This window comes from Giraffa tippelskirchi, chromosome 9 (assembly GCF_054371585.1).
Source record: "Giraffa tippelskirchi isolate mGirTip1 chromosome 9, T2T-mGirTip1v1.2.pri, whole genome shotgun sequence".
Lineage (NCBI taxonomy): Eukaryota > Metazoa > Chordata > Mammalia > Artiodactyla > Giraffidae > Giraffa > Giraffa tippelskirchi.
In genome coordinates, this window is record NC_137283.1 from 24,962,831 (window position 1) to 24,989,126 (window position 26,296).

The following is a 26,296-nucleotide window of genomic DNA, read 5'->3' on the forward strand; positions in this document are numbered from 1 at the left end:
TGTGGACATGGGGAGGGGAGAGGAGGGTGGGCCAAACTGGTAGATTGGGATTGACATATATGCACTACCATGTGTAAAACACATAGCTACAGGGAAGCAGCCAGTAAGTAGAGGAAGCTCAGCTCAGTCTCTGTGATGACCTAGAGGGGGTGGGATGGGTGTGTGAGGTCCAAGAAGGATGGGATATATGTATGCATATGGCTGACTCACTTCACTGTACAGCAGAAATCAACATAGCATTGGAAAGCAGTTATATTCCAGTACTTTTTTTTCTCATGGTGTCTCCATTATAGAAAATAGTCTCACTATACTAAGTATGGGGTTATAGAAAACGCTGAATAATAAAGTAGAAGCTTTTTCTTAGGCATCATTTGTCCCTCTGGGAGTGACAAAGGAATATATTTTTACACTTGATTGTGAGCTATGTGGGAGAAAGATCTTGTGTGCCCCAGAGTTTCAATCACTATGTCCCTGGTGCCTGAAAAGTAGCCATCATGGAGGAGACAGTCGGTGAGCATTTTCTGGAAAGACTGAAAAAGTTTTGTTGTGTGGCATTTTACCCCTGGAAGGTCCCTGGGGTAGGCAGAAGAATGAGCCCCTGAAAGATGGCCACAGACTCATCTCTACAACTTGTGAACACTTTACTTTTTGTAGCAAAAGGAACTCTGCACATGTGACTAAGGCCAAGCACTCGAGATTGGACAGTTATCCTGGATTCTCCAAGGTGGCCCAATGGAATGACATGGCTCTTTATAATCGGAGAACCTTTCCCAGCTGTGACCAACCAAAGGGAGATGTGACTATGAAAAAATGATCAGAGAGATGTAGCATTGCTGATTTGAAGTTTGGAGGAAGGGAGCTGTGAGTGAAGGAAAGTGGGTACCCTCTAGGAGCTGGAAAAGATGAGAAAAGAGTTTCCCCTTGCCTGCAGAAAGAACCGCAGTGCTGAGCACACCCTGGTTTTAGCTGAGGGAGACTTGCATTGGACTTCCAACAAACAGGATTGTAAAGTAATAAACATATACTGTTTTTTTGATGTATGACACAGGGAACCCAAATCCAGTGCTCTGTGACAACCTGGAGGGATGGGTGGGGAGGGAGGTGGAAGAAGGGTTCAGGAGGGAGGGGACACATATATGCCCGTGGCCAACTCATGCTACTGTATGGCGGAGGTCATCTCAACATTGTCAATTATCCTCCAATTAAAAGAAATAAGACTTTTTAAAAAGTATACTGTTTTAAGCCACTAAATTTGTGGCCATTTGTTATAGCAACAATAGAATTTTGATAGAGTCCTGTAAACAGTGTATCTGTCAAGAATCATCAGGATGAGTAGCGCGTCTAAGTTTTTAAGGCTACACAGAATCAAGTTTCTGATCTCATTCTGCAGTCTCACACTCTACATCAAGTCTTAAAAGCTTCAGCCTGTTCAGTTCTCTTTCTACCATCGGCCCCATGGTAAATTCTGAGTCTACACTGGACTACAAAAAGCAGTAGTGAAACTATGGCCCCATGTTTGAGTGAAAATACTGCTCAAAGCTGCCTGCTGGGATAGGCATGGAAACTGGGGAGTACTTGTGGCACACAGGCTACCAGGAGCTCCCAGAATTCTCAAAACTCAAGTTATTTATCAAATAAAAACCACTCTTCCTGACTCAGGGTGTCTTTGATCAGTTCAAAGGGCAATAATGCAATACAGGAGGAGAAACTTCAGCTCTGGACTTTTTCATTCCAGTTCCATTTATGGCTCTAAATTCACTTGGGGTGTGTCCTCAAGTACGTAATGCAATCTCTCTGGGCCTCATTTGACATATTTACAAACTGGAGAATAAAAACAAAAATCTCTCTCTCAGGGCCAGAAATATTGGATGCAAAGCATTTGAACAAGGTTAGGCTTGCAATAAATAATAGTAATCACTGGGATTTGATTTAAAAATATTACATATAAAGGATGTGTAATTGCTAAAAATAGATGCTTACAGAGATTTCAAACCCTTCAGTAATCCCACAGTCATCAGACATCCCAACTGTAAATGGTTATGACCTGCTGGCAGGGGAACAAGGAAAACTCTGTGAAGAACACAGAGCTTGGGGTCCGAGGATGAGGATGCGGCTTTGGTTCCAGGTCTGCCATTTCTCAGCCATGCTCTCTTGTGTTAGTTTGTGATAGCTGAAAAGCTATCATGTGGTCATCCACCAACAAACCTGTTAGCTGCACTGTGGATATAAATCCATAACCTAACCGTTACTACCACCAACCCAGTCCAAGGGCCCAGAATCTTTAAGGCAGCTCTTACTTGGAGTCCTACAACTGCTTCTCCATTCAGAGTCCAAAAAAGTCTTGGTTAATAAATTAGAGCCTGTCACTATTCTGCTCTAAATACTTCAAGAGCCGCATATCTGATTCACAATAATATCCCGAGTCCCTTTCCATGCAACATGGCCACGGCACCTCCAGACTAGTCTCTCTCAGCATGGCCTCCTCACTCACTCAGCTTAGCTACACTGTGGTCCCTGCTTTTCCTCAACATTCCAAACACACCTCGGGTCTCTACAGTCACTGACTTCTCCACCCTGGAAGCTCTTTCACTGGTATTGGCATGTCTACATCACTCACCTCTTTCCTATCTCTACTCAAAGGTAAATAGCCACAAGGGTCTTACTGGTATGATCCTAAAATCTGACAGCAACTCTAGGTTCTGGACTTCTCTTACATCCACCCCCTTCCCCAGCTAGTTCTCACTTTGCCACATCTATGCGATTATCTATTGCCTGTCTCTCCATACCAGAATGTCTGGTTTATGAGCAAAGGCATTGTTCATTTTATTCACTGCTATGTCCCAAGCAACAAGGCACATGCTTGGCTCTTAAGATAAAGGTAGTCAATAAATATTATTTAATGAAAGGATCTGTTAAATATGAATAATTGTACTTTCTTTAAAAGCTCATTTGGGGACAAAGCAGTATGCAAATGTTCTTCATATACAGTCAGGTGCCACTCAAATATAAAATTTTATGATTTTATGTTCCAGAGATTCTGCTTTCTTTTAGTGTCCTTAACATTCTTTATAAACAAAAACTGTTTTCATTTCCCTCAGATATACCTGAAGTCTTATTTTTCATTTCCTATTCTGTTCTCTAAACAGATGAGGAAAAAGTATCAAATTGAGGATATTAATAATGAGGGCAAAAGTGTCATCAACACATGAATAGACAAAGAAAATGTGATAAATATGTAGGTGTATATATGCATATATATATATTCCATTATCCACATAATGAAATATTACAAAGTGAAAGTCACTCAGTGGTGTATGATGCTGTGCGACTCCAAGGACTGTAGCCTACCAGGCTCCTCTGTCCATGGAATTCTCCAGGCCAGAATACGGGAGTGGGTAGCCTTTCTCATCTTCATGGGATCTTCCCAACCCAGATTTGAACCCAGGATTCCCATACTGCAGGTAGATTCTTTACCATCTGAGCCACCAGGTAAGCCCAAGAATACTAGAGTTGGTAGCCTATCCCTTCTCCAGGGGACCTTCCTGACCCAGGAATTGAACCAGGGTCTCCTGCATTGCAGGCAGATTCTTTACCAGCTGAGCTACCAGGGAAGCCCACATGGAATATTATTCAGCTACAAAAATGAGAAAATCATTTCATTCATGACAGCATGGATGGACCCTGAGGGCATTATGTTAAGTGATTTAAGTCAGAAAAAGACAAATACTATATTATCACACTTATATGTGAAATACAGAAAACAAAACAAGATCATAGATACAGAGAACAGTAAATGGTTGTCAGAGACTGGAGGACAGGGGGATGCGCCAAATGGGTGAGGTAGGTAAAAAAGGCATAAACTTCCAATTATAAAATGAATAAGTCATGGAGATATAATGCACAGCATAGCAATATTAGTTAATAATACTGTATTGTATATTTGACAAAAGGTGGTCAAATATTTTGGCAATGGCAAACCACTTCAGTATTCTTGCCTTGGGAACCCCATGAACAGTATGAAAAGTAAAAAGATAGGACACTGAAATATGAACTCCCGAGGTCGGTAGGTGTCCAATATGCTACTGGAGATCAGTGGAGAACTAACTCCAGAAAGAATGAAGAGACGGAGCCAAAGCAAAAACAACACCCAGTTGTGGATGTGACTGGTGATGGAAGTAAAGTCTGATGCTGTAGAGAGCAATATTGCATAGGAACCTGGAAGGTTAGGTCCATGAATCAAGGCAAATTGGAAGTGGTCAAATGGGAGGTGGCTAGAGTGAACATTGACGTTTTAGGAATCACTGAACTAAAATGGACTGGAATGGGTGAATTTAACTCAGATGACCATTATGTCTAATATCGTGGGCAAGAACACCTTAGAAGAAATGGAGTAGCCATCACTGTCACCAAAAAGACTCCAAAATGCAGTACTTGGATGCAATATCAACAAGGACAGAATGATCTCTGTTCATTTCCAAGGCAAACCATTCAATATCACAGTAATCCAAGTCTATGCCCCGACCAGTAATCCTGAAGAAGCTCAACAGTTTTATGAAGACCAACAAGACCTTCTAGAACTAACACTAAAAAAAGATTTCCTTTTTATTATAGGGGGCTGGAATGCAAAAGAAGGAAGTCAAGAGATACCTGGAGTAACAGGCAAATTTGGCCTTGGAGTACAAAACAAAGAAGGTCAAAGGCTAACAGAGTTTTGCCAAGAGAACACACTGGTCATAGCAAACTGTCTTTCAACAGTACAAGAGAAGACTCTCTACATGGACATCACCAGATGGTCAATACTGAGATCAGACTGATTATATTCTTGGCAGCCAAAGATGGAGAAGCTCTATACAGTCAGCAAAAATAAGACCAGGAGCTGACTGTGGCTCAGATCATGAACTCCTTATTGCCAAATTCAGACTTAAATTGAAGAAAGTAGGGAAAACCACTAGACCATTCAGGTATGACCTAAATCAAATCCCTTATGATTATACAGTGGAAGTGAGAAATAGATTCAAGGGATTAGATCTGATAGAGTGTCTGAAGAGCTATGGAAGGAGTTTTGTGACACTTTACAGGAGGCAGGGATCAAGACCATCCCTGAGAAAAACAAATGCAAAAAGGCAAAATGGTTGTCTGAGGAGGCCTTACAAATAGCTGAGAAAAGAAGAGAAGCTAAAGGCAAAGGAGAAAAGTAAAGATATACCCATTTGAATGCAGAGTTCCAAAGAATAGCAAGAAGAGATAAGAAAGCCTTCTTCAGTGATCAATGCAAAGAAATAGAGGAAGACAACAGAATGGGAAAGACTAGAGATCTCTTCAAGAAAATTAGAGATACCAAGGGAATATTTCACGCAAAGATGGGCTCAATAAAGGACAGAAAAGGTATGGACCTAACAGAAGCAGAAGATATTAAGAAGAGGTGGTAAGAATACACAGAAGAACTGTACGAAAAAGATCTTCGTGACCCAGATAACCATGATGGTGTGATCATTCACTTACAGTCAGACATCTTGTAATGTGAAGTCAAGCGGGCCTTAGGAAGCATCATGACGAACAAAGCTAGGAGAGGTGACCAGTTGAGCTATTTCAAATCCTAAAAGATGATGCTGTGAAAGTGCTACACTCAACATGCCAGCAAATTTGCAAAACTCAGCAGTGGCCATGCGACTGGTAAAGGTCAGTTTTCATTCCAATCCCAAAAAAGGCAATGCCAAAGAATGTTCAAACTACTGCATAATTGCACTCATCTCACACACTAGCAAAGTAATGCCAGAAATTCTCCAAGCCAGGCTTCAACAGTGTGAACCGTGAACTTCCAGATGTTCAAGCTGGGTTTAGAAAAGGCAGAGGAACCAGAAATCAAATTGCCAACATCTACTGGATCATCGAAAAAGCAAGAGAGTTCCAGAAAAACATCTACTTCTGCTTTACTCACTACTCCAAAGCCTTTGACTGTGTGGATCACAACAAACTGTGGAAAATGCTTCAAGAGATGGGAATACCAAACCACCTGACTTGCCTCCTGAGAAATCTGTATGCAGGTCAAGGAGCAACAGTTAGAACAGGACATGGAACAACAGACTGGTTCCAAATCGGGAAAGGAGTATGTCAAGGCTGTATATTGTCACCCTGCTTATTTAACTTATATGCAGAGTACATTATGTGAAATGCTGGGCTGGTGAAGCCCAATCTGGAATCAAGGTTTCCAGGAGAAATACCAATAACCTCAAATATGCAGATGATACCACCCTTATGGCAGAAAGCAAAGAAGAACTAAAGAGACTCTTGATGAAAGTGAAAGAAGACAGTGAAAATGTTGGCTTAAAACTCAACATTCAGAAAACTAAGATGATGGCATCCCATCAGTTCATGGCAAATAGATGGGGAAACAATGGATACCGTGCCAGACTTTATTTTTTGGGGCTCCAAAATCACTGCAGATGGTGGCTGCAGCCATGAAATTAAAAGATGCTTCCTCCTTGTATTAAAAGTTATGACCAATCTAGACAGTGTATTAAAAAGTGGAGACATTACTTTGCCAACAGAAGTCTGTCTAGTCAAAGCTATGATTTTTCTAGTAGTCATGTATGGATGTGAGAGTTGGACTATAAAGATAGCTGAGCACCAAAGAATTTATGCTTCTGAACAGTGATCTTGGAGAAGACTCTTGAGAGTCACTTGGACTGCTCGGAGATCCAACATGTCAATCCTAAAGGGAATCTGTCCTGAATATTCATTGGAAGGACTGATGCTGAAGCTGAAACTCCAATACTCTGGCCACCTGATGCAAATAACCAACTCATTCAAAAAAAAAAAAAAAAAAAACCCTGATCCTGGAAAGATTGAATGTGGGAGGAGAAGGGGAGACAGAGGATGAGATGGTTGGAAGGCATCACTGACTCGATGGATATGAGTTTGAGTAAACTCTGAGAGTTGGTGATGGACAGGGAAGCCTGACATACTGAAGTCCATGGGCTCACAAAGAGTCCAACACGACTGAGCAACTGAACTGAACTGAAGGTGGGATTTCCTAGCGGTCCAGTAGATAATTGCTGAGAGGGAATTTCCTGGAAGACTGGTGGTTACAACTCCAATCTGTCACTGCCAAGGGCCCAGGTTCGATCTCTGTTTGGGGAATTAAAATCTTACAAACCACATAGCATGGCCAAAAAAGTAAAAAAAAAAAAAGATGCTAAGAGAGTAGATCTTGAAATTCTCATCACAAGAAGAAAAATTCTGTAAGAAAATTCTGTACGAAAAACTCTGTAATGTAACAGATGTTAATTAGACTTATTGTGGTGATCATTATGCAATGTACAAAAATATCAAACTATGATGCTGTACACCTCAATTTAATATAAAGCATGCCAATGATACCTCAATATAAAAAGGAAAGAAAAAATAACTTTCAGAACTGTTCAATGTTTTGCCAAAGTATTTGTATTTTAAATGAGTATGCACATTGAAAGCTATAACAATTTCAGAATTGAAAGTAATTTTGTTTAGTTACTTTCTGAAAGAGTAGATATGGCCATACTGTTGTTTGAGCAATTCTAGATTAATAGTTAAGCCTATGTAATAGGTATTTTTAAATAATTACTTTAATTTTCAATCTCATCATCAAATGTGTTCAGTCAGTTTATCTGCTTGTCATTGACACTATACTTATGATCATACAAAGAAAAAGAAAACAAATGTGTTTCTCAAAAATAATAGTAATAAGCACTAACTTTTCCTGAGTATTTGCTATGTGAAAACAATACTAAACAGTATTTTGGGAGTATTTTTGTGTGGTAGCCCCTGTGATAAGCGTTCTCTATGTGTGCCTCCTTTATGGACACTACATAACGATCAAAGGATCAATCCAAGAAGAAGATATAACAATTATAAATATATATGCACCCAACATAGGAGCACCACAATATGTAAGGCAAATGCTAACAAGTATGAAAGGGGAAATTAACAATAACACAATAATAGTGGGAGACTTTAATACTCCACTCACACCTATGGATAGATCAACTAAACAGAAAATTAACAAGGAAACACAAACTTTAAATGACACAATAAACCAGTTAGACCTTATTGGTATCTATAGGACATTTCACCCCAAAACAATCAATTTCACCTTTTTCTCAAGTGCACACAGAACCTTCTCCACAATAGATCACATCCTGGACCATAAATCTAGCCTTGGTAAATTCAAAAAAATTGAAATCATTCCAAGCATCTTTTCTGACTACAATGCAGTAAGATTAGATGTCAATTACAGGAGAAAAACTATTAAAAATTCCAACATATGGAGGCTGAACAACACGCTGCTGAATAACCAACAAATCACAGAAGAAATCAAAACAGAAATCAAAATATGCATAGAAACAAATTAAAATGAAAACTCAACAACCCAAAACCTATGGGACACTGTAAAAGCAGTGCTAAGGGGAAGGTTCATAGCAATACAGGCTTACATCATGAAACAAGAAAAAAGTCAAATAAATAACCTAACTCTACACCTAAAGCAACTGGAAAAGGAAGAAATGAAAAACCCCAGGGCTAATAGAAGGAAATAAATCTTAAAAATTAGGGCAGAAATAAATGCAAAAGAAACAAAAGAGACCATAGCAAAAATCAACAAAGCCAAAAGCTGGTTCTTTGAGAAGATAAATAAAACTGACAAGCCATTAGCCAGACTCATCAAGAAACAAAGGGAGAAAAATCAAATCAACAAAATTAGAAAGGAAAATGGAGAGATCACAACAGACAACACAGAAATACAAAGGATCATAAGAGACTACTATCAGCAACTATATGCAAATAAAATGGACAACTTGGAAGAAATAGATAAATTCTTAGAAAAGTACAACTTTCCAAAACTGAACCAGGAAGAAACACCTGTCCTACTCAAACTCTTCCAGAAAATTGCACAGGAAGGTAAACTTCCAAACTTATTCTATGAGGCCACCATCACCCTAATATCAAAAGAAGACAAAGATGCCACAAAAAAAGAAAACTATAGGACAATATCACTGGTGAACATAGATGCAAAAATCCTTAACAAAATTCTAGCAAACAGAATCCAACAACATATTAAAAAGATCATACATCATGATCAAGTGGGCTTTATCCCAGGGATGCAAGGATCTTTCAATATCCGCAAATCAATCAATGTAATACACCACATTAACAAATTGAAAAATAAAAACCATATGATTATTTCAATAGATGCAGAGAAAGCCTTTGACAACCTTCAACATCCATTTATGATAAAAACCTTCCAAAAAGCAGCAATAGAAGGAACATACATACCTCAACATAATAAAAGCTATATATGACAAAACCACAGCAAACATTATCCTAAATGGTGAAAAACTGAAAGCATTTCCCCTAAAGTCAGGAACAAGACAAGGGTGCCCACTTTCACCACTACTATTCAACATAGTTTTGGCCACAGCAGTCAGAGCAGAAAAAAAAAATGAAAGGAATCCAGATTGGAAAAGAAGAAGTAAAACTCACTGTTTGCAGATGACATGATCCTCTACATTGAAAACCCTAAAGACTCCACCAGAAAATTACTAGAGCTAATCAACGAATGTAGTAAAGTTGCAGGATATAAAATCAACACACAGAAATCCCTTGCATCCCTATACACTAACAATGAGAAAACAGAGAAATTAAGGAAACAATTCCATTCACCATCACAATGAAAAGAATAAAATACTTAGGAATAAATCTACCTAAAGAAACAAAAGACCTATATATAGAAAACTATAAAACACTGGTGAAAGAAATCAAAGAGGACACAAATAGATGGAGAAATATACTGTATCCATGGATCAGAAGAATCAATATAGTGAAAATGAGTATACTACCCAAAGCAATCTATAGATTCAATGCAATCCCTATCAAGCTACCAACGGTATTGTTCAGACTACTAGAACAAACAATTTCACAATTTGTATGGAAATACAAAAAAACTCAAATAGGCAAAGCAATCTTAAGAAAGCAAATAGAACTGGAGGAATCAACCTGCCTGACTTCAGGCTCTACTACAAAGCCACAGTCAAGACATTATGGTACTGGCACAAGGACAGAAATATAGATCAATGCAACAAAATAGAAAGCCCAGAGATAAATCCATGCAACTATGGACACCTTATCTTTGACAAAGGAGGCAAGAAAAGAATGAAACTAGAACACTTTCTAACCCCATACACAAAAATAAACTCAAATTGTATTAAAGATCTAAACGTAAGACCAGAAACTATAAAACTTCTAGAGGAAAACATAGGCAAAACACTCTCTGACAAAAACCACAGCAGGATCCTCTATGACCCACCTCCCAGAATATTGGAAATAAAAGCAAAAATAAACAAATGGGACCTAATTAAAATTAAAAGCTTCTGCACAACAAAGGAAACTATAAGCAAGGTGAAAAGACAGCCTTCAGAATGGGAGAAATTAATAGCAAACGAAGCAACAGACAAACAATTAATCTCAAAAATATACAAGCAACTCCTGCAGCTCAATTCCAGAAAAATAAACGACCCAATCAAAAAGTGGGCCAAAGAACTAAACAGACATTTCTCCAAAGAAGACATACAGATGGCTAACAAACACGTGAAAAGATGCTCAACATCACTCATTATCAGAAAAATGCAAATCAAAACCACAATGAGGTACCATTTCACACCCATCAGAATGGCTGCTATCCAAAAGACTACAAGCAATAAATGCTGGAGAGGGTGTGGAGAAAACGGAACCCTCTTACACTGTTGGTGGGGATGCAAACTAGTCCAGACACTATGGAGAACAGTGTGGAGATTCCTTAAAAAACTGGAAATAGAACTGCCATATGACCCAGTAATCCCACTGCTGGCATGCACACCAAGGAAACCAGAATTGAAAAAGACATGTGTACCCCAATGTTCATCACAGCACTGTTTATAATAGCCAGGACATGGAAGCAACCTAGATGTCCATTGGCAGACGAATGGATAAGGAAGCTGTGCTACATATGCAAAATGGAATATTACTCAGCCATTAAAAAGAATACATTCAAATCAGTTCTAATGAGGTGGATGAAACTGGAGCCTATTACATAGAGTGAAGTAAGCCAGGAAGAAAAACACCAATACAGTATACTAACACATATATATGGAATTTAGTAAATCAGTAAAGATAACCCTGTATGCGAGATGGCAAAAGAGACACAGATGTATAGGACAGTATTTTGGACTCTATGGCAGAGGGCAAGGGTGGGATGATATGGGAGAATGGCATTGAAGCATGTAAATTATCATATGTGAAATGAATCGCCAGTCCAGGTTCGATGCATGATACAGGGTACTCGGGGCTGGTGCACCGGGATGACCCAGAGGGATGGGATGGGGAGGGAGGTGGGGGTTCTGGAAGGGGAACACATGTTCACCCATGGCGGATTCATGTCAGTCTATGGCAAAACCAATATAATAGTGTAAAGTCAAAAAATAGATAAATAAATAAATTTAAAAAATAATAATCTACATAACCATCCCAGTGGTCAGTGCTATTTTCATCTTCATTTTACTGACGATGAAACTAGTTTAAAGAGGGTCAGTAACAGTGGGACGAATTGAGAGTAGCACTGATGTACACACTACCATGTGTAAAACAGATGGCTGGTGGGAAGCTGCTCTGGAGCACAGTAATATCCCGCATCACACAGACAGTAAATGCCAGAGCCTGAACGAAAACATAGACCCTCTGGATCCACAGTTTATAAACTGTCACAATATTCCACAGATCAGCATTATCCTAGATGGTAGACTATGCTGATCTCATTCAATTACAATCAACTACCATTAGCACCATTTTGTAATTGAAAACTTAAGTTTCAGGAGATTCCTAGCTGTTATTGGAGTTGCCTGATCAAAATCCCCAAGCTTTGAGTGCACAGCCTGGTTGGGACCCCAGGTCCACACGTCACTAGGATGCCCACCCTGATATGAGTGGGTCCAGGGCGAAAGGAACTAACAAAAGCTGCACACATATGTCTCAATATTGTAAATGCTCTAAATCAAGCTAATTAACTGACAAACAAGACTTGTTGTATTATCCAACCTTTACGAAGACATCCGAAATGACCAGAGCTCTAGGTTCAAATCGAGGATTTGGGACTTCTTGGAGCCCTAGGCTAGAACAGGGTGGAGTGGGGAGATAGGCCCATCTCTGCTTTTCCACGCCAAGCCCACCCGGGAAGGGCTCAGAGCCGACTGACTGCACAGGGGATTCTTCTGGTCTTGGGGACTCAAGCTTGGGTGAGCACATGCAGTGAGCCAGGTTCAGGCTTTGCACGTCTCTTTGGCCCTGTGGATTTCTCAGATTATGGAGACAGGTGTGCCAGAACGGGTCCTCGTAAAGAGCAGGACCCAGTGAGGAGTTACTGTTGCCTAGATCCAAGGCAAGCCCTGAATCTCAGCTGCACCCTCAACCACTGGGTCCCTGTGCCTGTTCCTTCTCAGGCAGAGAAACCTTCCTCCTTGGATGAATCCTCTATGTCATTCAGTTGTCTTATTTATAACTAATATAATGGCCAAACAAATAGTATTTATGGCTTTTCTATAAATGTAAGCATAAATAGAATTACTTTGAAAGATGCAATTCTGGATTCTCTGGTTAGATCTGACAGTAAGGACCACTTACCAACTCCACTTTAGCCATAACAAGGGTGTCTAACCATTAAGTGTCCCAGCCAAACACTGCCTTCAGCATTGCCTCATAATTGGGGTTTTAACTTACTCTCAATTGGTAAGCCATTGACTTTCCACTTAATCGTGGGTTTAGGCTCCCCTTCAGCCTCACACAACAGGATACCACTGCTACCAGTGCTATATACACCACTCTGAGGTTTCTTGGTCCAGCGAGGGGGCTCTGGAAATAAAGAAGAGCTCATCAGTGTTTTATCTATTAACAGAAGGTTCAAAAATGTTAAGGGTTGCATTTCCACTATCCACCAGCAGATGGCAGACACAACAAAGTATTTCACATTAAGTCTTCTCTAAAGTAAGATAGGCATTGTTTTTGCCTGGAATGGGGTTTGTGTGTGGGTATGTGTTTTCATGAGTGTGTGTGTTGCAATTTGGAATCTTAGCATGTATAGTAAAACCAACACACTAAAAACAGTTATCTACATTCAATTTTATCTAGCTACACCAGTATCTATCTCATTACAGAAAAATGAAGGAAGGGTGAAGTTTACTGAATGCTGACCACAGCTTATTTTAGGCTGAAGCAAGGCATCCAAAATGGCTGATTTTCAAGTAACATATTTTGAAAATTTTTTAATGAAATTAAAACATTCAGCCATTATTTTAAATATTTCTTAATTAATGACTTTATAGCATTTTATATGTCCATATCTAAAAGTCCATCTTAGGAATTTGGAAAACATTATTTCCTAGATAAATTCTTTTTGCAAGGGGGTAGGAGAAGGAATCCTAAAAGCAACATTTACCATTTTTCCCTCAAACCAAAGGATGAAAAGATATACTCAAATTACTTGCATCTTTCCGTGCCCTAATACTCCAATATTATAATGCTAAGTGGTATTTCAGTATAGAAGGAGACATTTTTCTTTAAGTGCAAACATCACTGTCATGTTTTGTCACCTTAAGCATATTATTATGTCAGGAGCGAATAAAAGATTCATATTAAACTATGGATGGTTTGGATAATTTGATTTCAGAGAAAATTGCACAATACCTGCAGGTAGTAATTCCCATCAAGTGTTGCTTGGTTATTTCCCCCAAGACAGTTTTGGATTTACATTTTTAGTCAAAAAGGAAAGTCTTTAAGATACACATATGTACAAAACAAAAATTTCATTTGAAAAATCTGTTACAAAAAAAGGAGGAAAAGGGGGATTATGTGGGAAAAAATGTCTATAAACTCACCAGGAAAAACAAAGTAATACAAATATCCCTGGCAAGTTCAAGTCTGAGCAAGAGACATGCCTTTGTAATTATTCGACAGGATACAGACTTGTTAAATTCCAAGTTAAATATGTGTGCTCATAATCTACATTATGTAAATATTTATTTATATAGTTTAAAATGCAGCAGTCCAAATTATAAACTGCATATGAACTTTTAAGGTGAAGAGTTTTACTTCTGTGTGTATGTCTACATTTTTACATCATTGTTACTTTCTTCTGATCTTTTCATACAACCACTCGAGTTATAATAAAACACTTGAGTTACAGAAAAACCATGAAAGATTTCCTATTTACAGTAGAAAACTAAGACTACTGCTTTTAGAACATGTAAAAATACAAGAAATCATAGCAATGCAATATACAACATGATGGCTATAATTTACAAATAATACTGTATTACCTATTTGAAAGTTGCTAGGAATATATCTGAAAAGTTCTCATCAGAAAAAAATTGTAACTATGTACTCATGGCAGAAAGTGAAGAAGAACTAAAGAGCCTCTTGATGAAAGTGAAAAGAGGAGAGTGAAAAAATTGGCTTAAAGCTCAACGTTCAGAAAACTAAGATCATGGCATCTGGTACCATCACTTCATGGGAAATAGATGGGGAAACAGCGGAAACAGTGTCAGACTTTATTTTTGGGGGCTCCAAAATCACTGCTGATGGTGATTGCAGCCATGAAATTAAAAGACGCTTACTCTTTGGAAGGAAGGTTATGACCAACCTAGATAGCATATTTAAAAGCAGAGACATTACTTGCCAACAAAGGTCCATCTAGTCAAGGCTATGGTTTTTCCAGTGGTCACGTATGGATGTGAGAGTTGGGACAGTGAAGAAAGCTGAGCGCTGCAGAATGGATGCTTTTGAACTGTGGTGTTGGAGAAGACTCTTGAGAGACCCTTGGACTGCAAGGAGATCCAACCAGTCCATCCTAAAGGAGATCAGTCCTGGGTGTTCATTGGAAGGACTGATGTTGAAGTTGAAACTCCAATACTTTGGCCACCTCATGCAAAGAGTTGACTCATTGGAAAAGACCCTAATGCTGGGAAGGATTGGGGGCAGGAGGAGAAGGGGACGACAGAGGGTGAGATGGTTGGATGGCATCACCGACTTGATGGACATGGGTTTGGGTAAACTCCGGGAGTTGGTGATGGACAGGGAGGCCTGGTGTGCTGCGATTCATGGGGTCGCAAAGAGTCAATCACGACTGAGCGACTGAACTGATGGATGTAAACTACACTACCTCTGATGATTGCTTTACAGTACATAACAATATAGACTCATTATATTGGATAACTGAAACTAATGATGTAATGTCCATTATATTTCAGTAAAAATAATAAAGGATATCATGCAATAATGACCCTTCCCTAAATCTTTCTGAGTAATAAAATCAAGATTTCTATTTCTATTCTTATCCTACAAATTTCATTAACCCTTTGGTATCAGCATTAAGATATACTACTGTTAGATATTGCTTCCCAGCTGATGCTAGGAAAGAAACTGCCTGCCAATGCAGGAGATGCAGGTTCAGTCCCTGGGTCAGGAAGATCCCCTGGAGAAGGAAATGGCAACCCACTCCAGTATTCTTACCTGGGAAATCCCATGGACAGAAGAGCCTGGCGGGCTACAGTCTATGGGGTCACAAGAGTCGGACAGTATCCAGTGACTGAGGATGCACACATACCCTGTCAGATCTTAGGTAAAAGGTGCTTAAATGACCATCTTAATCAACCCTTTAACGTTACAGATGGAGAACTGAGCTTTGGAGAAGCCATTCAACTCACCCAGGGTCACCAGGAAAAGAAGCCTCACTTTCTGTTCTTGCCATTCCAAGGACCAGCAGACCTACTGAGTGAGAAGCACTGAGACTCTCAAGTAAATGTGGTGTTATTTCTAACTCATTACTATTTCATTACTTTGGATCACAGGAACAAAGGCCAAACAATTGTACCAACTTTCACCTTGTACTTCCAGATCCAAGCTCTCCAACATTTATCATCTGTGCACATTCACTAGAAATCATCCATCAACTTTGTTCTTGTTGTTTAGTTGCTCAGTCGTGTCTGACTCTCTTGCGACCCCATAGACTGTAGCCCACCAGACTTTTCTGTTCATGGAATTCTCCAGGCAAGAATACTGGAGTCGGTGGCCATTTTCCTTCTCCAGGAATCTTCCCATCTCAGGGATCGAACCCACATCTGCATAGGCAGGCAGATTCTTTATGGCTGAGCTACTTGGGAAGCCCCCACTAAACTTCACCTGAACCCTTTCTGATAAGCTTTCTTTATAAATGTTTAGACATTTGTTTTTATGCTTCTCATCCCTGTTTCTCTTGGAGAAGTAAGCTAGTCCTAAGCAAAAGTACGTTTGGTCATGCAACTTGAAAGGGACTTCAGGCCGGTTCTTATTCTTCCTGGGTCTGTTGCGACACTGCTCTCAATACCCACCCAGGCTGAGATTTTTACAACTGGCATCTGTAGTGAGAACACCTCGAATATATCACTTAGGTTAGTGATTTGTGAAGAGCCAGGGCAGAATTAATCTCTTTCTGATGTCTCCTCTGCTTAGCATAGAGGAGCAAAAGTTTGCCACCCCAAAACATCTCTTTGGCATGCAGATTATTTTGAGCTGAAAATAATCAAGGCCCAAAAGACTCAGGTAGAAACTCTGATCTCCCTGCTAACTGTCTGAAACAGTTTAGTTAGAAGGCCTGTTTCTGGAATAGAACTATTGCAGAAATAAGTGCCAAGAACAGCTAGCATAGTGGCTCAGATGGTAAAGAATCTGCCTGCAATGCAGGTGACTCAAGTTCAATCCCTGGGTCGGGAAGATCCCCTGGCGAAGGGAATGGGAACCGTCTCTAGTATTCTTGCCTGGCGAATTCCATGGGCTAGGCTGGTGGGGGAAACTGCAAGGCCTAGACATTAGAGTCTACTCTATGTTCCCCTGTCTGCCCGGCCCTACAAACACAGGCAAATCCAACGTTGGCTTTTCCATCTCCAGTCTTTCTTGGAGATGCTGTCCTCTCCTCTGAAGCCCCAAACATCCTCTTTAGTCTTTAGCTGAAGATGGTATTTAAGCTCTGATCCTTTTGGTGAGTTACTCAGTTCTCCTGGCTTGCTCCCATGAATACATGTTACTACCCTTTTGTTTGATTTTCTCCTGTTAATCTGTCTCATTCAAATTTAATTCTTAGATGAGCCAGGAGAAAAAGGAAAATTTCTTCCTCCCTGATATTGGCACAAAGGAGAACAGGTGTGTGTGGCATAATTTTAAGTTGAACTGAAATGACTGCTTCCCAAAGACTTCAGTGAAAAAGGCACAGGGAAAAAGGAAGGACCTTGGAGAAGAGGGTACCTACTCAGTAGGTACCATACTGAGCCTGAGGACCCTGGCTAAGGGACAGGAAATGTCTGGTGGTTGCAATGAGGCTATGGGCATGCAGGAACACCAGAACAGAGTTTTTCAAAGGTTGGAACATGCAACTGTACTCCTGACAGGTAAGACCTGTTTGAAAGGATGTGAGGAGGAAAGGCTTAAGAGAAAAGAAAGAATGATTAAAATGGAAATTTCTGAGAGAAAGCATCATCACGGAATCCCAGTCTTTCATCTATTATCCATAAATCTCTGGTAACTGATGAAAATGACTTATGTTGAAATTTTACTCATTTAGTCATAATTGTAAACAAAAAAATAAGATGATAAATTTCTCTCACGATGCTCAAAATTGAGATGCAAATGTCTGAATGTTTACAATGTAACAAGCAAGCTAATTAGAGATGTTTATCACTAGAAGGAAAACAAAACAGAAAATTTGGCACCTATGAAATATACAACACAGAGGTTATTTTCTTAGTAATAGATTTCTGTTAAATATCTATATTCTAACAAATCAAAAATGATTAGGTTCAGCAAACTTGGATTTCACTGCAACTTTTTAGAAGTAGATTTGTTACTTGAAAACAAGACTTTCTCAATAGGTCGATTACTGAATTGTGTTTGAATTCATGACATCTTTTTAAATTGCAGCACAATTATGGTTATATAATTATGTATAAATGCTTGCCTATTACACTTACTAAATCTCAAAAGCCCTACACGATGCACAAATTTACAACACAAACACTGTTAGTTGGATGCAGTTGAAACACATTTGTGATCATACTTTGAATTTTGTATTTAGAAAATTTTAGATGCCATTTTGGTTTCCTAGGTGGTGCAGTAAAGAATCTGCCTGCCATTGCAGGAAAGGAAGGAGATGCCAGTTGGACTCCTGGGTCAGTGACCCATTGGGACCCACTCCAGTATTCTTGCCTGGAAAATCCCATGGACAGAGGAGCGTGGCGGGCTTGTGAGATTTGAGTTACCCAACTAGCGATGACAGATTTTATATATTAATAAGAAATAAATATCACAGATATAGAGAATACAGTAAAATACATGCTTTTGCTTTTAAGCACATTGGATGTTTTCAGAATGGGCTACCGTGTCAAAGTTTACAGTAACACTGCTCTTTTCTCATATGACTAATCCTGTTATTTAATTAGTTTCCAAGCAAGAGACAAAGTAAGGGAAAGAACAAGGTGCAGAAAGGCGGAATAAAATTGAGTGAAAGTGAACTTATCCATCCATATGATTAATGAAGGATGTATTCACTGCCTTCACACTTTAAAAAAAAAGAAAGACTTCTTCAGCCGGGCTTGCTTTTCACTCGCATGTGTGAAGAGAAACTCCTGAAACGTACAACTGAGGGCACATTTAGTAGTTTCTCATTAAGGATAAAGGATTAAATGTCCCTCATAAAAACATTATTTACATCTCAATACTGCTAATAGCTGTTTTATGAATAGCGAGGACAATTTGTTCAGGAAACCTATATTCCTTTGGAGCCCTATAGTCAACATTTTAAATTGCGTAATTAATTTTACATCCTTGATTTATTTTTTTCTTTTTGCAACCTTTGCAGTTCTTCTGAGAGCTTCATTCTCACAGTCAAGAAACCCGTGGCCAGATTGTTAAAATATTCAGCTACCGTAGCGATGTTCCAGCCATCTGGAAGGATTTCTAACAGTCAGCAACTTGAAGTAAGAGCAGCTAACAATTAGACCTGTCGGGTTTGTGGGTCTGTGTGGGTGCTGGGATAGGGGGCAGGGCAGAGGGTTACAGAAAAACATCCCTGTTGTATGATAGAGCTGTGTTATGCAGAGGCATCAAACACTGACTAAAAGTACAGAAAAAATCGCTCAAACTCTTCCTCTCTGAATTTCTTGGTGAATATGTCAGAGGAATACGTCACTATTGGCAACCGTTGCTATTTATGCATAACAATAGGTTTTCTCTTATAACAGGTTTTGCTTTTGTTGAACTAAGGGAAATGGTACTCCCATCCGTGGTTCTCCATTCTTCCTAACCTAACGAATCACACGTGGTGTGGGATGTGCTACGGTGCTTCAGTCCTGTCCAACTCTTTGCAACCCCATGGACTGTAGCCTGCCAGGCTCCTCTGTCCATGGGATTCTCCAGGCAAGAATACTGCAGTGGGTTGCCATTTCCTTCTCCAGGGGATCTTCCCAACCCAGGGACTGAACCGGTGTCTCTTGCATCTCCTGCAGTGGCAGGCGAATTCTTTACCACTAGTGCCACTTGGGAAGCCCACACTGAGAGACAGGTTTTGGAAATATGCGGCTATTCCAAACAGCAACATGAGTCAAAGTTATCTTAACATTTACTTGTTAATATAACTTGTATCTGAGACTTTCTTTTTTCCATTAATCAAAACAGTGGGTCTTTCCTTAGGTATTCTTTGTGCAGAATGAAGCTTTAAGAGGTGAACTTCATTGGAATATAAATGAAAGCCTTAGAGCACCAGTTCACTACATAGAAACCTGAAAGCGATCATTTCTTTGAATAGTTAAGCCTGCACAGCACTAAAAAAGCACAAATGCAGTAATCATCCCATTAATTTGATCAATACAGTCAACCAAATCATACATAAAAGCTGCAGTGTTATGAGGACCACAGAAATAGGCCTGCAGCAATCAAATTCACAGGATGACTAGGTAACCTTTACATCTGCCCAGCACCCAGAGCCCTGATAACTAACACTGTGGCTCATCTTTTTTTTCAATGATGACATCACTGCCTACTGATTTCTGTGAATACAACAAACAATATACCAGGCTCTATTGATCAAAAAGCTTGAGGTTACAGAAAGAGGACATGAATATACCGTGTTTTTTGCACCTTTTGGCAGAGAAATAATGCTTACATCATACTATTTTTCTTTCCCCATCAGCAACATACTAAATATCATCTGAACCCAAGAGATGGATCCCCCCCTCAAACAGGAAACAGTTAAGATAGTAATCTGTCTGACTCCCTCATTTCATTGGTAAGAAATAGAGATACAGAAATGTGAAGTAAATTGGGCAAGGACCCAGGAAGTTAATGCCAGGACTGGGAAACTCCAAGCTTCTCTCAGGCCTATCATGATACTTTCTATGATGGTAATGCTTTCTTCGTTTAAGATTTCATATTATGCAGTGTTACACACATATAACAGTAAATGTTTTCTCATAATAAGATGATATAAGAGATTAGGTTTAGTGACTATTCAATCAAATAGTTGAAGTCATCTGTGTTCAGTCCCTAACCCGAGATCTTTTCTTGTCATTTGTCCCTTCTATGTGGTTTTGTGGGGTAAATGACAAACCTGATTAATTGAAGTCTAATATATTCCATTGCTCACTCTAATTAAATGCTGAAACAGCTTACTCATTTATTTATATATATATATGCATTTGAGGTTGACTATACATATGAATTCACCTTTTTTTTTTTAAATAGAAAAATAAATCAACATGAGAAATGTACCTTCCACTATAACGTGAAACTCATGAGTGGCTGATCCCAAGAAATTGTTGGCTGTGCAGCGATAGTTTCCTTTGTCCTGATAGGAGACATTCTCTATCTTCAAATTTTTGACACAATTTTTTTTTGCTTCTATTCCTTTTGGTAAATCACCTCCCATTTTGTTCCAGTCAACTTGTGGAGTTGGTCTGTGAAACAATACATAAAATGGTAAACATTTTTTAAGGTGAAAAACAAAATATAAAGAAATCTACAGGGTACTTCCCTCACTGTGCTACTTTTAAGTCTGCACTCAAGAGTTCCACTGAAAAACATCAGCCTTCCCAGTGCACAGACCTGCACACCACCATCCACCATCCGTGGTGAAGATCAGGGTTGGATCATGTCTCCTTTATTGCAAGCTCCTTTAATAGGCTACCTCTTCAGAAATCTTCTGTTTCCTCCACTAAGACAGCTATCTCCATACAAGTGCTAATACAGATGGTTAGATGAAGGATGGATGACTGGACCCATAGAAATGTACAAGATTTTTTTTCCAAGTGTGCTATCTCCCTGTGGGTGGTTTTGAAGGGGCCAGAAATAACAGCCTTCTTCCCGATATGAGTTTGAAAAACACCATAAAGTAAGACCCAACACTCAGCAGAGGGTAGCTGTGACAACCCTCTTAATCTTTATGAGGCTGCTATTGGAGAATAAGATTCAAATGTGGGTGTCCAGTGTACTGGCTGGACCTGGGAATAGCTCATTTTAGGCCAAGGCGGGCTCTGAAGCATAGACTGGGTCACCCAGGCAGACTGTCACCCTAGTAGGGAATACAGGAACCAAGGAATGAACCAAATCTCTCTTGCTTAGAAAAATTTGATCACCCAACATAAACAACAAATGCCAAAAGCAAGAACAAAACAAATCCCAAATTGATAACTTGTCACACACCAACACAATGACATTTTCCACCTTATCTGGGTGGAAAACAAGAATGAGGAATCAAGCCAGCTAGGTTTAAAACAGAAAAATCCCATCTGTTGGGATTTTTGAAATGAAAATTTTTGAATGCAAACCAGACAAGTGGAGAAGTGGGACGCTTTATGACTTTGTGATTTAAAAATGACGTGAAGAACAGTGATGCCTGATTTTAACTGATGGATGATTTTTTTTTTTTCTCCTCTTCACTTGAGCTGTATGACTGAGTGGAAGAAGTATTTCTGCTGTTTTTACTGAAGACTTCTTTATTCTCGCTCCATTTCTTTTTATCATTAATACCTGAAAGTTATTGAGTATGTTCTAAATGGGAGCATCATTATCATCATTTTACCAGTGAGGATTCTAAAGTTCAAGAAGTTAATTTGCTTAAAGTCACTGGGGTAACAAATGAAGCATTAGAAGTTGAAATTGTCTGACGATCAGTGTCTTTTATTTTATTCTGCTTTCTTCATTCTTTTTTTTTTTCCCTTCCTAACCATGTGTTCTGGGAATATACACTTATAGGCAAATTAATTAGTTACTAGTTAATAAGTGAACAATTCATACCGCTTGCATTAGTTTTCGTAAATTGCATTGTTAGGCAATGGTTAAAATAATTCAGTTATTTTGCAAAAAAATAGAGGTAAAAGTGATGATTTTTACACACATCTAGTCTCTTCCCTCACTGTGCAGGTACTTGCCTGGAACCACCACTACCATTCGTTTCACCAGGCTTAAAATACAGGATATCCTTCTGACTTCTGTAGGAAACAGTAAGGATGCTCTGATAGGTGGCTGTGAGGGTGTATTAGCTGTTGGCTTCCTGAGCACACCACCCACCAGGATGCATAGCCCATACCTCCTAACTGCTTGCTTTGCGCTCCATCTGTCAAAACGGCAATTTGCCAAAGTGCAGGCTGCTATGGACCTTAGTTCCTCCAAATCAGGGGATTTTTGTAAGCCCATACTTTAATGGTACAAGCATCTCACCTGCTGTAAAATCTTTTTTTTTCTTTTTTCTTTTTGCTAGTCCTTGGAAACCAGCCTAATCTTCTAATACCAATTCTTTGAAAGAACAGGATAAAATGATTATCTAGTAAGTATCATATGACTATGAGACAAATTCATCTGAGGACACATCTGTACCACTGCAAGAATGTCCAGCTATTGTCTTGCTAATGTTTTTCTTTCTTTTTTAAAAAAATTTAGTAAACATTTACTAACAGCACTTAAACAATAAATTTTCGAAGGAAAATATATTGCTTAATCCAATTTTATACATAAATCCACACCATGCCATCATCTCAAAGTTTTCTTCAGGTCCTTGCCCAGCCAACTTTAATTCTTAAACTTCCTTTGTTTGCAAGAGAATTGTATCTAGCTTCAACCGATGAATTCACAAAACAGAGAAAAGAGAGAGAAAATATGAGCCCAACAGTCAGCAGAGGGAACCTGTCTTTAAGTCTAACGAAGCTTTCACAGGATTGAGTGAGTGTGAATTGGTCCATGAATGTGCTCTTTCCACCGAGGGGCTCACCGTCTGCACTCCTTTTGGGGAGTCAACACTTTTCTGAATGAAATTCACAATGTCGTTTTTAGTTATTCTTAGTTTCCACCTTACAGAATCTGAACCCCTCAACCTTTCCCTCTCAAAGCTTTCCCATTTTACTTAATAGTATCCACATTTTCATTATTACTAGCCATTTTTGAAACATCTACTATATCTCACTCCTTTAGACTCAGGCACAGTGCCATCCTCTGTCTACCCTGCCTTTAACTGAACAGAACAGTTCATTCAGTTGAAATATGCTGAAGAAGTTAAATTCATAGGTAGTTGAGGGTTCTGGAGACAGGATGGAATCCCGGCCTCCCCTGCATACTGAGAGTCGAGATGTGAAGTCAGCTCTGTGGCCTGCACCTGCCTAACCAACAATGGGAAGGAGTCATGAGATGAGAGTGGTGAGGATAAAATGAGCTAATGTATGTAAAGTGCAAGACACAGTGCCTGACACATAATAAAGAGAACAATATCTTCATTATATCTAGTACAGTAGAAAGTTCGTGGTTGAAAACGGCCTCCCTGGTAGTTCAGTGGTAAAGAATTCTCCTGCCAACGCAGAAGACATGGTTTCAATCCCTGGTCTGGGAAGATTCCACATACCATAGAGCACCTAAGCCCAGGCACTACAACTATTGAACCGGTGTTCTAGAGCCCAGGAAGTACAACTACTGAAGCCTGTGCTCCACAGCAAGAGAAGTCACCGCAATGAGAAGCCCGCACACCACAACGAGAGAGTAGCCCTCGCTCGCCACAACTAGAGAAAAAGCCCATGTAGCAATGAAGACCTAGCACGGTCAAAAGTAAACAATTAAATAAATTAAATTTTAAAATAAAAACTTCTTAGAATACATTTTTTTCAAGTACTCTAAAAATTTTACAATGTATCAGATTCACCTGGAAGAGAACTATCCCAGATAGGATTCTCAACCTAAACCCATGATGACTAAGAAGAAAACCCTTCAGATGAACTTCTCTGACAAGGCCTCAGGAATCCTCAAGTCCCAAAGACAACACATGTCCGTGCTCAATTTTTCTTTATTGGCCCATGACACTGCATTTTCTGAAAAGCCCATCGAGTCTATTATATTGAAGACCATCCATGCAGTCGGCAGCCCATTCAAGAGGTAAGTTATGGCATTTGTGGGAAACAGGAGAAAAGAATTACTGACATGTTCTCCCTGCCCAGAGAGTCAACCAAGAATAGTGATGAACCATGGAGGATGTAATTTCCACCTCTATAAACGTGTATGAATAAGAGCAAAAATGCAGGCAGTTACCAACATGATCCAAGCGAACCTGATGCTTTCATCTCCTCACATAATACAGACATAAAATTCCCGAGCAGAGGCCATGTCACCACACATCTAATTACTTTATGGCAATATATTCTGGCAGCTTAAGACAGATAAGCAACCTGAATATTTTTCAGGATGGAAAGAGAAATTTACAAAGCTTAGGGGTTATAAAACCATTAAAATCCGCTCCTTTTTTTCATAGTCCAATTTAAAACCACTCATTCAGAATATACACTGAACAATGGATGAGTATGAATTTCAAATTCTAGTCCATGAACCAGATGACCAGCTATAAAAAGCCTTTAGTTTACAAACTGAGTATGTAAACTCAGGTGCTAGGAAGGTGGGATGTATTTTCCCACAGTATTCCCAATGGCAGGGGTGGGTAGGTGGTGGTAAAGAAGGGTGATGATAGCAAAGAGACAATCTTGTATGATCACGTATTAAATAAGATGATCCTTGTTTACATACACTTATGATAGCTACTCAACAAGCATCACAATTTCAAGAGGTGACCAAGCAAAGATGTTCTTGGAGGGTCTGCAAAACTGCAATTTTTTAGGTGTGCAAAAAGTTTGGTTCATCGGTTCTGATGTGAAACTCTCTTAAATTGCATGATCTGGGACTTCTCTGGCGATCCAGTAGTTAAGAACCCGCCTGCCAATGCAGGAGACATGGGTTTGATCCCTGGTCCAGAAAGATTTCACAATGCCACAGGACAATTACACTCATGTGTCACAACTATTGAGCCTGTGCTTGAGAGCCCGGGAACCACTACTACTGAGCCCACATGGTGTCACTGCTGGAGCCCACGCTCTGCCGCAGGAGAAGCCACTGCAATGAGAAGCCTGCACACGGTAACTAGAGAAAGCTTATGCAAAGTAACAAAGACCCAGTGCAGACACACACACAAAAAACTTCTTTTTAAAATTTAAACTGCGTGATCTAGATCTGCTTGTGTGCAAAGGACAGGTGGGTAAAATAATAAATAGAGATCCATAGAACCTGGGAAAACGTAACAAGCAGAAGCAGGACAAATCATACAGCAGAAAGACATAAACCTGGCACCAATTGTGACAGGTTGACTCTCCACAACCTCATGCTCTAAGGATGCAGCCCCTTGTTGACTGAGGTAAGGAGAACACTGTCACCGTCACCTCCATTCACACGTTCACCAACTGACAGAGCTGTCTAATTATAAATCTATCTCGGTCACAGCCTGAAATCTGCAGAGAGAAGTGCAAATTACTTTCCCCAGAAATGTAGTAACAGGATTTTCTCTTCTAAAGAAATCATTTTTTAAAGACGCATGCAGGCACACTCTTCACTGCTATCTCATTCTTTACAGGACAGAATGGAAAAAGTCATGAACAGGGTCAAGTTACTCACAGGCCTTCAGCAAAACACTCGAGCAGCAGGGTATCCCCTTTGAGGATGGTAACATAAGACTCACTGCCACTTTCAGGAGGAGGCAACAATAGTCGGGGTTTTCTCTGCTTGATCGAATTTGCTACAGAACAGAACAGACAAGACTCAGATTTTGTTCAAACTAAGAAACTCCTTTGGCACGCGATCCTTCCTAAAACATATTTAACCATATGGACCTGTGTGTGTGTATGTCTATTTACACACA

General features: G+C 39.5%; 1 protein-coding gene across 19 annotated transcripts in view; it reads right to left on the reverse strand.

The window, feature by feature from the left end:
• The window catches only part of CHL1 (cell adhesion molecule L1 like), a 461,636-nt gene that overhangs the window by 43,511 nt on the left and 391,829 nt on the right, over positions 1-26,296 (reverse strand). For all 19 annotated transcript variants that reach the window (XM_081528255.1, XM_081528260.1, XM_081528261.1 and 16 more), the window contains 3 exons: positions 26,053-26,173; positions 20,851-21,035; positions 12,781-12,912 (listed from right to left, as the gene is read on the reverse strand). In XM_081528255.1, the coding sequence (XP_081384381.1) occupies positions 12,781-12,912; positions 20,851-21,035; positions 26,053-26,173 (438 nt within the window). The remainder of the gene's footprint in view (positions 1-12,780; positions 12,913-20,850; positions 21,036-26,052; positions 26,174-26,296) is intronic.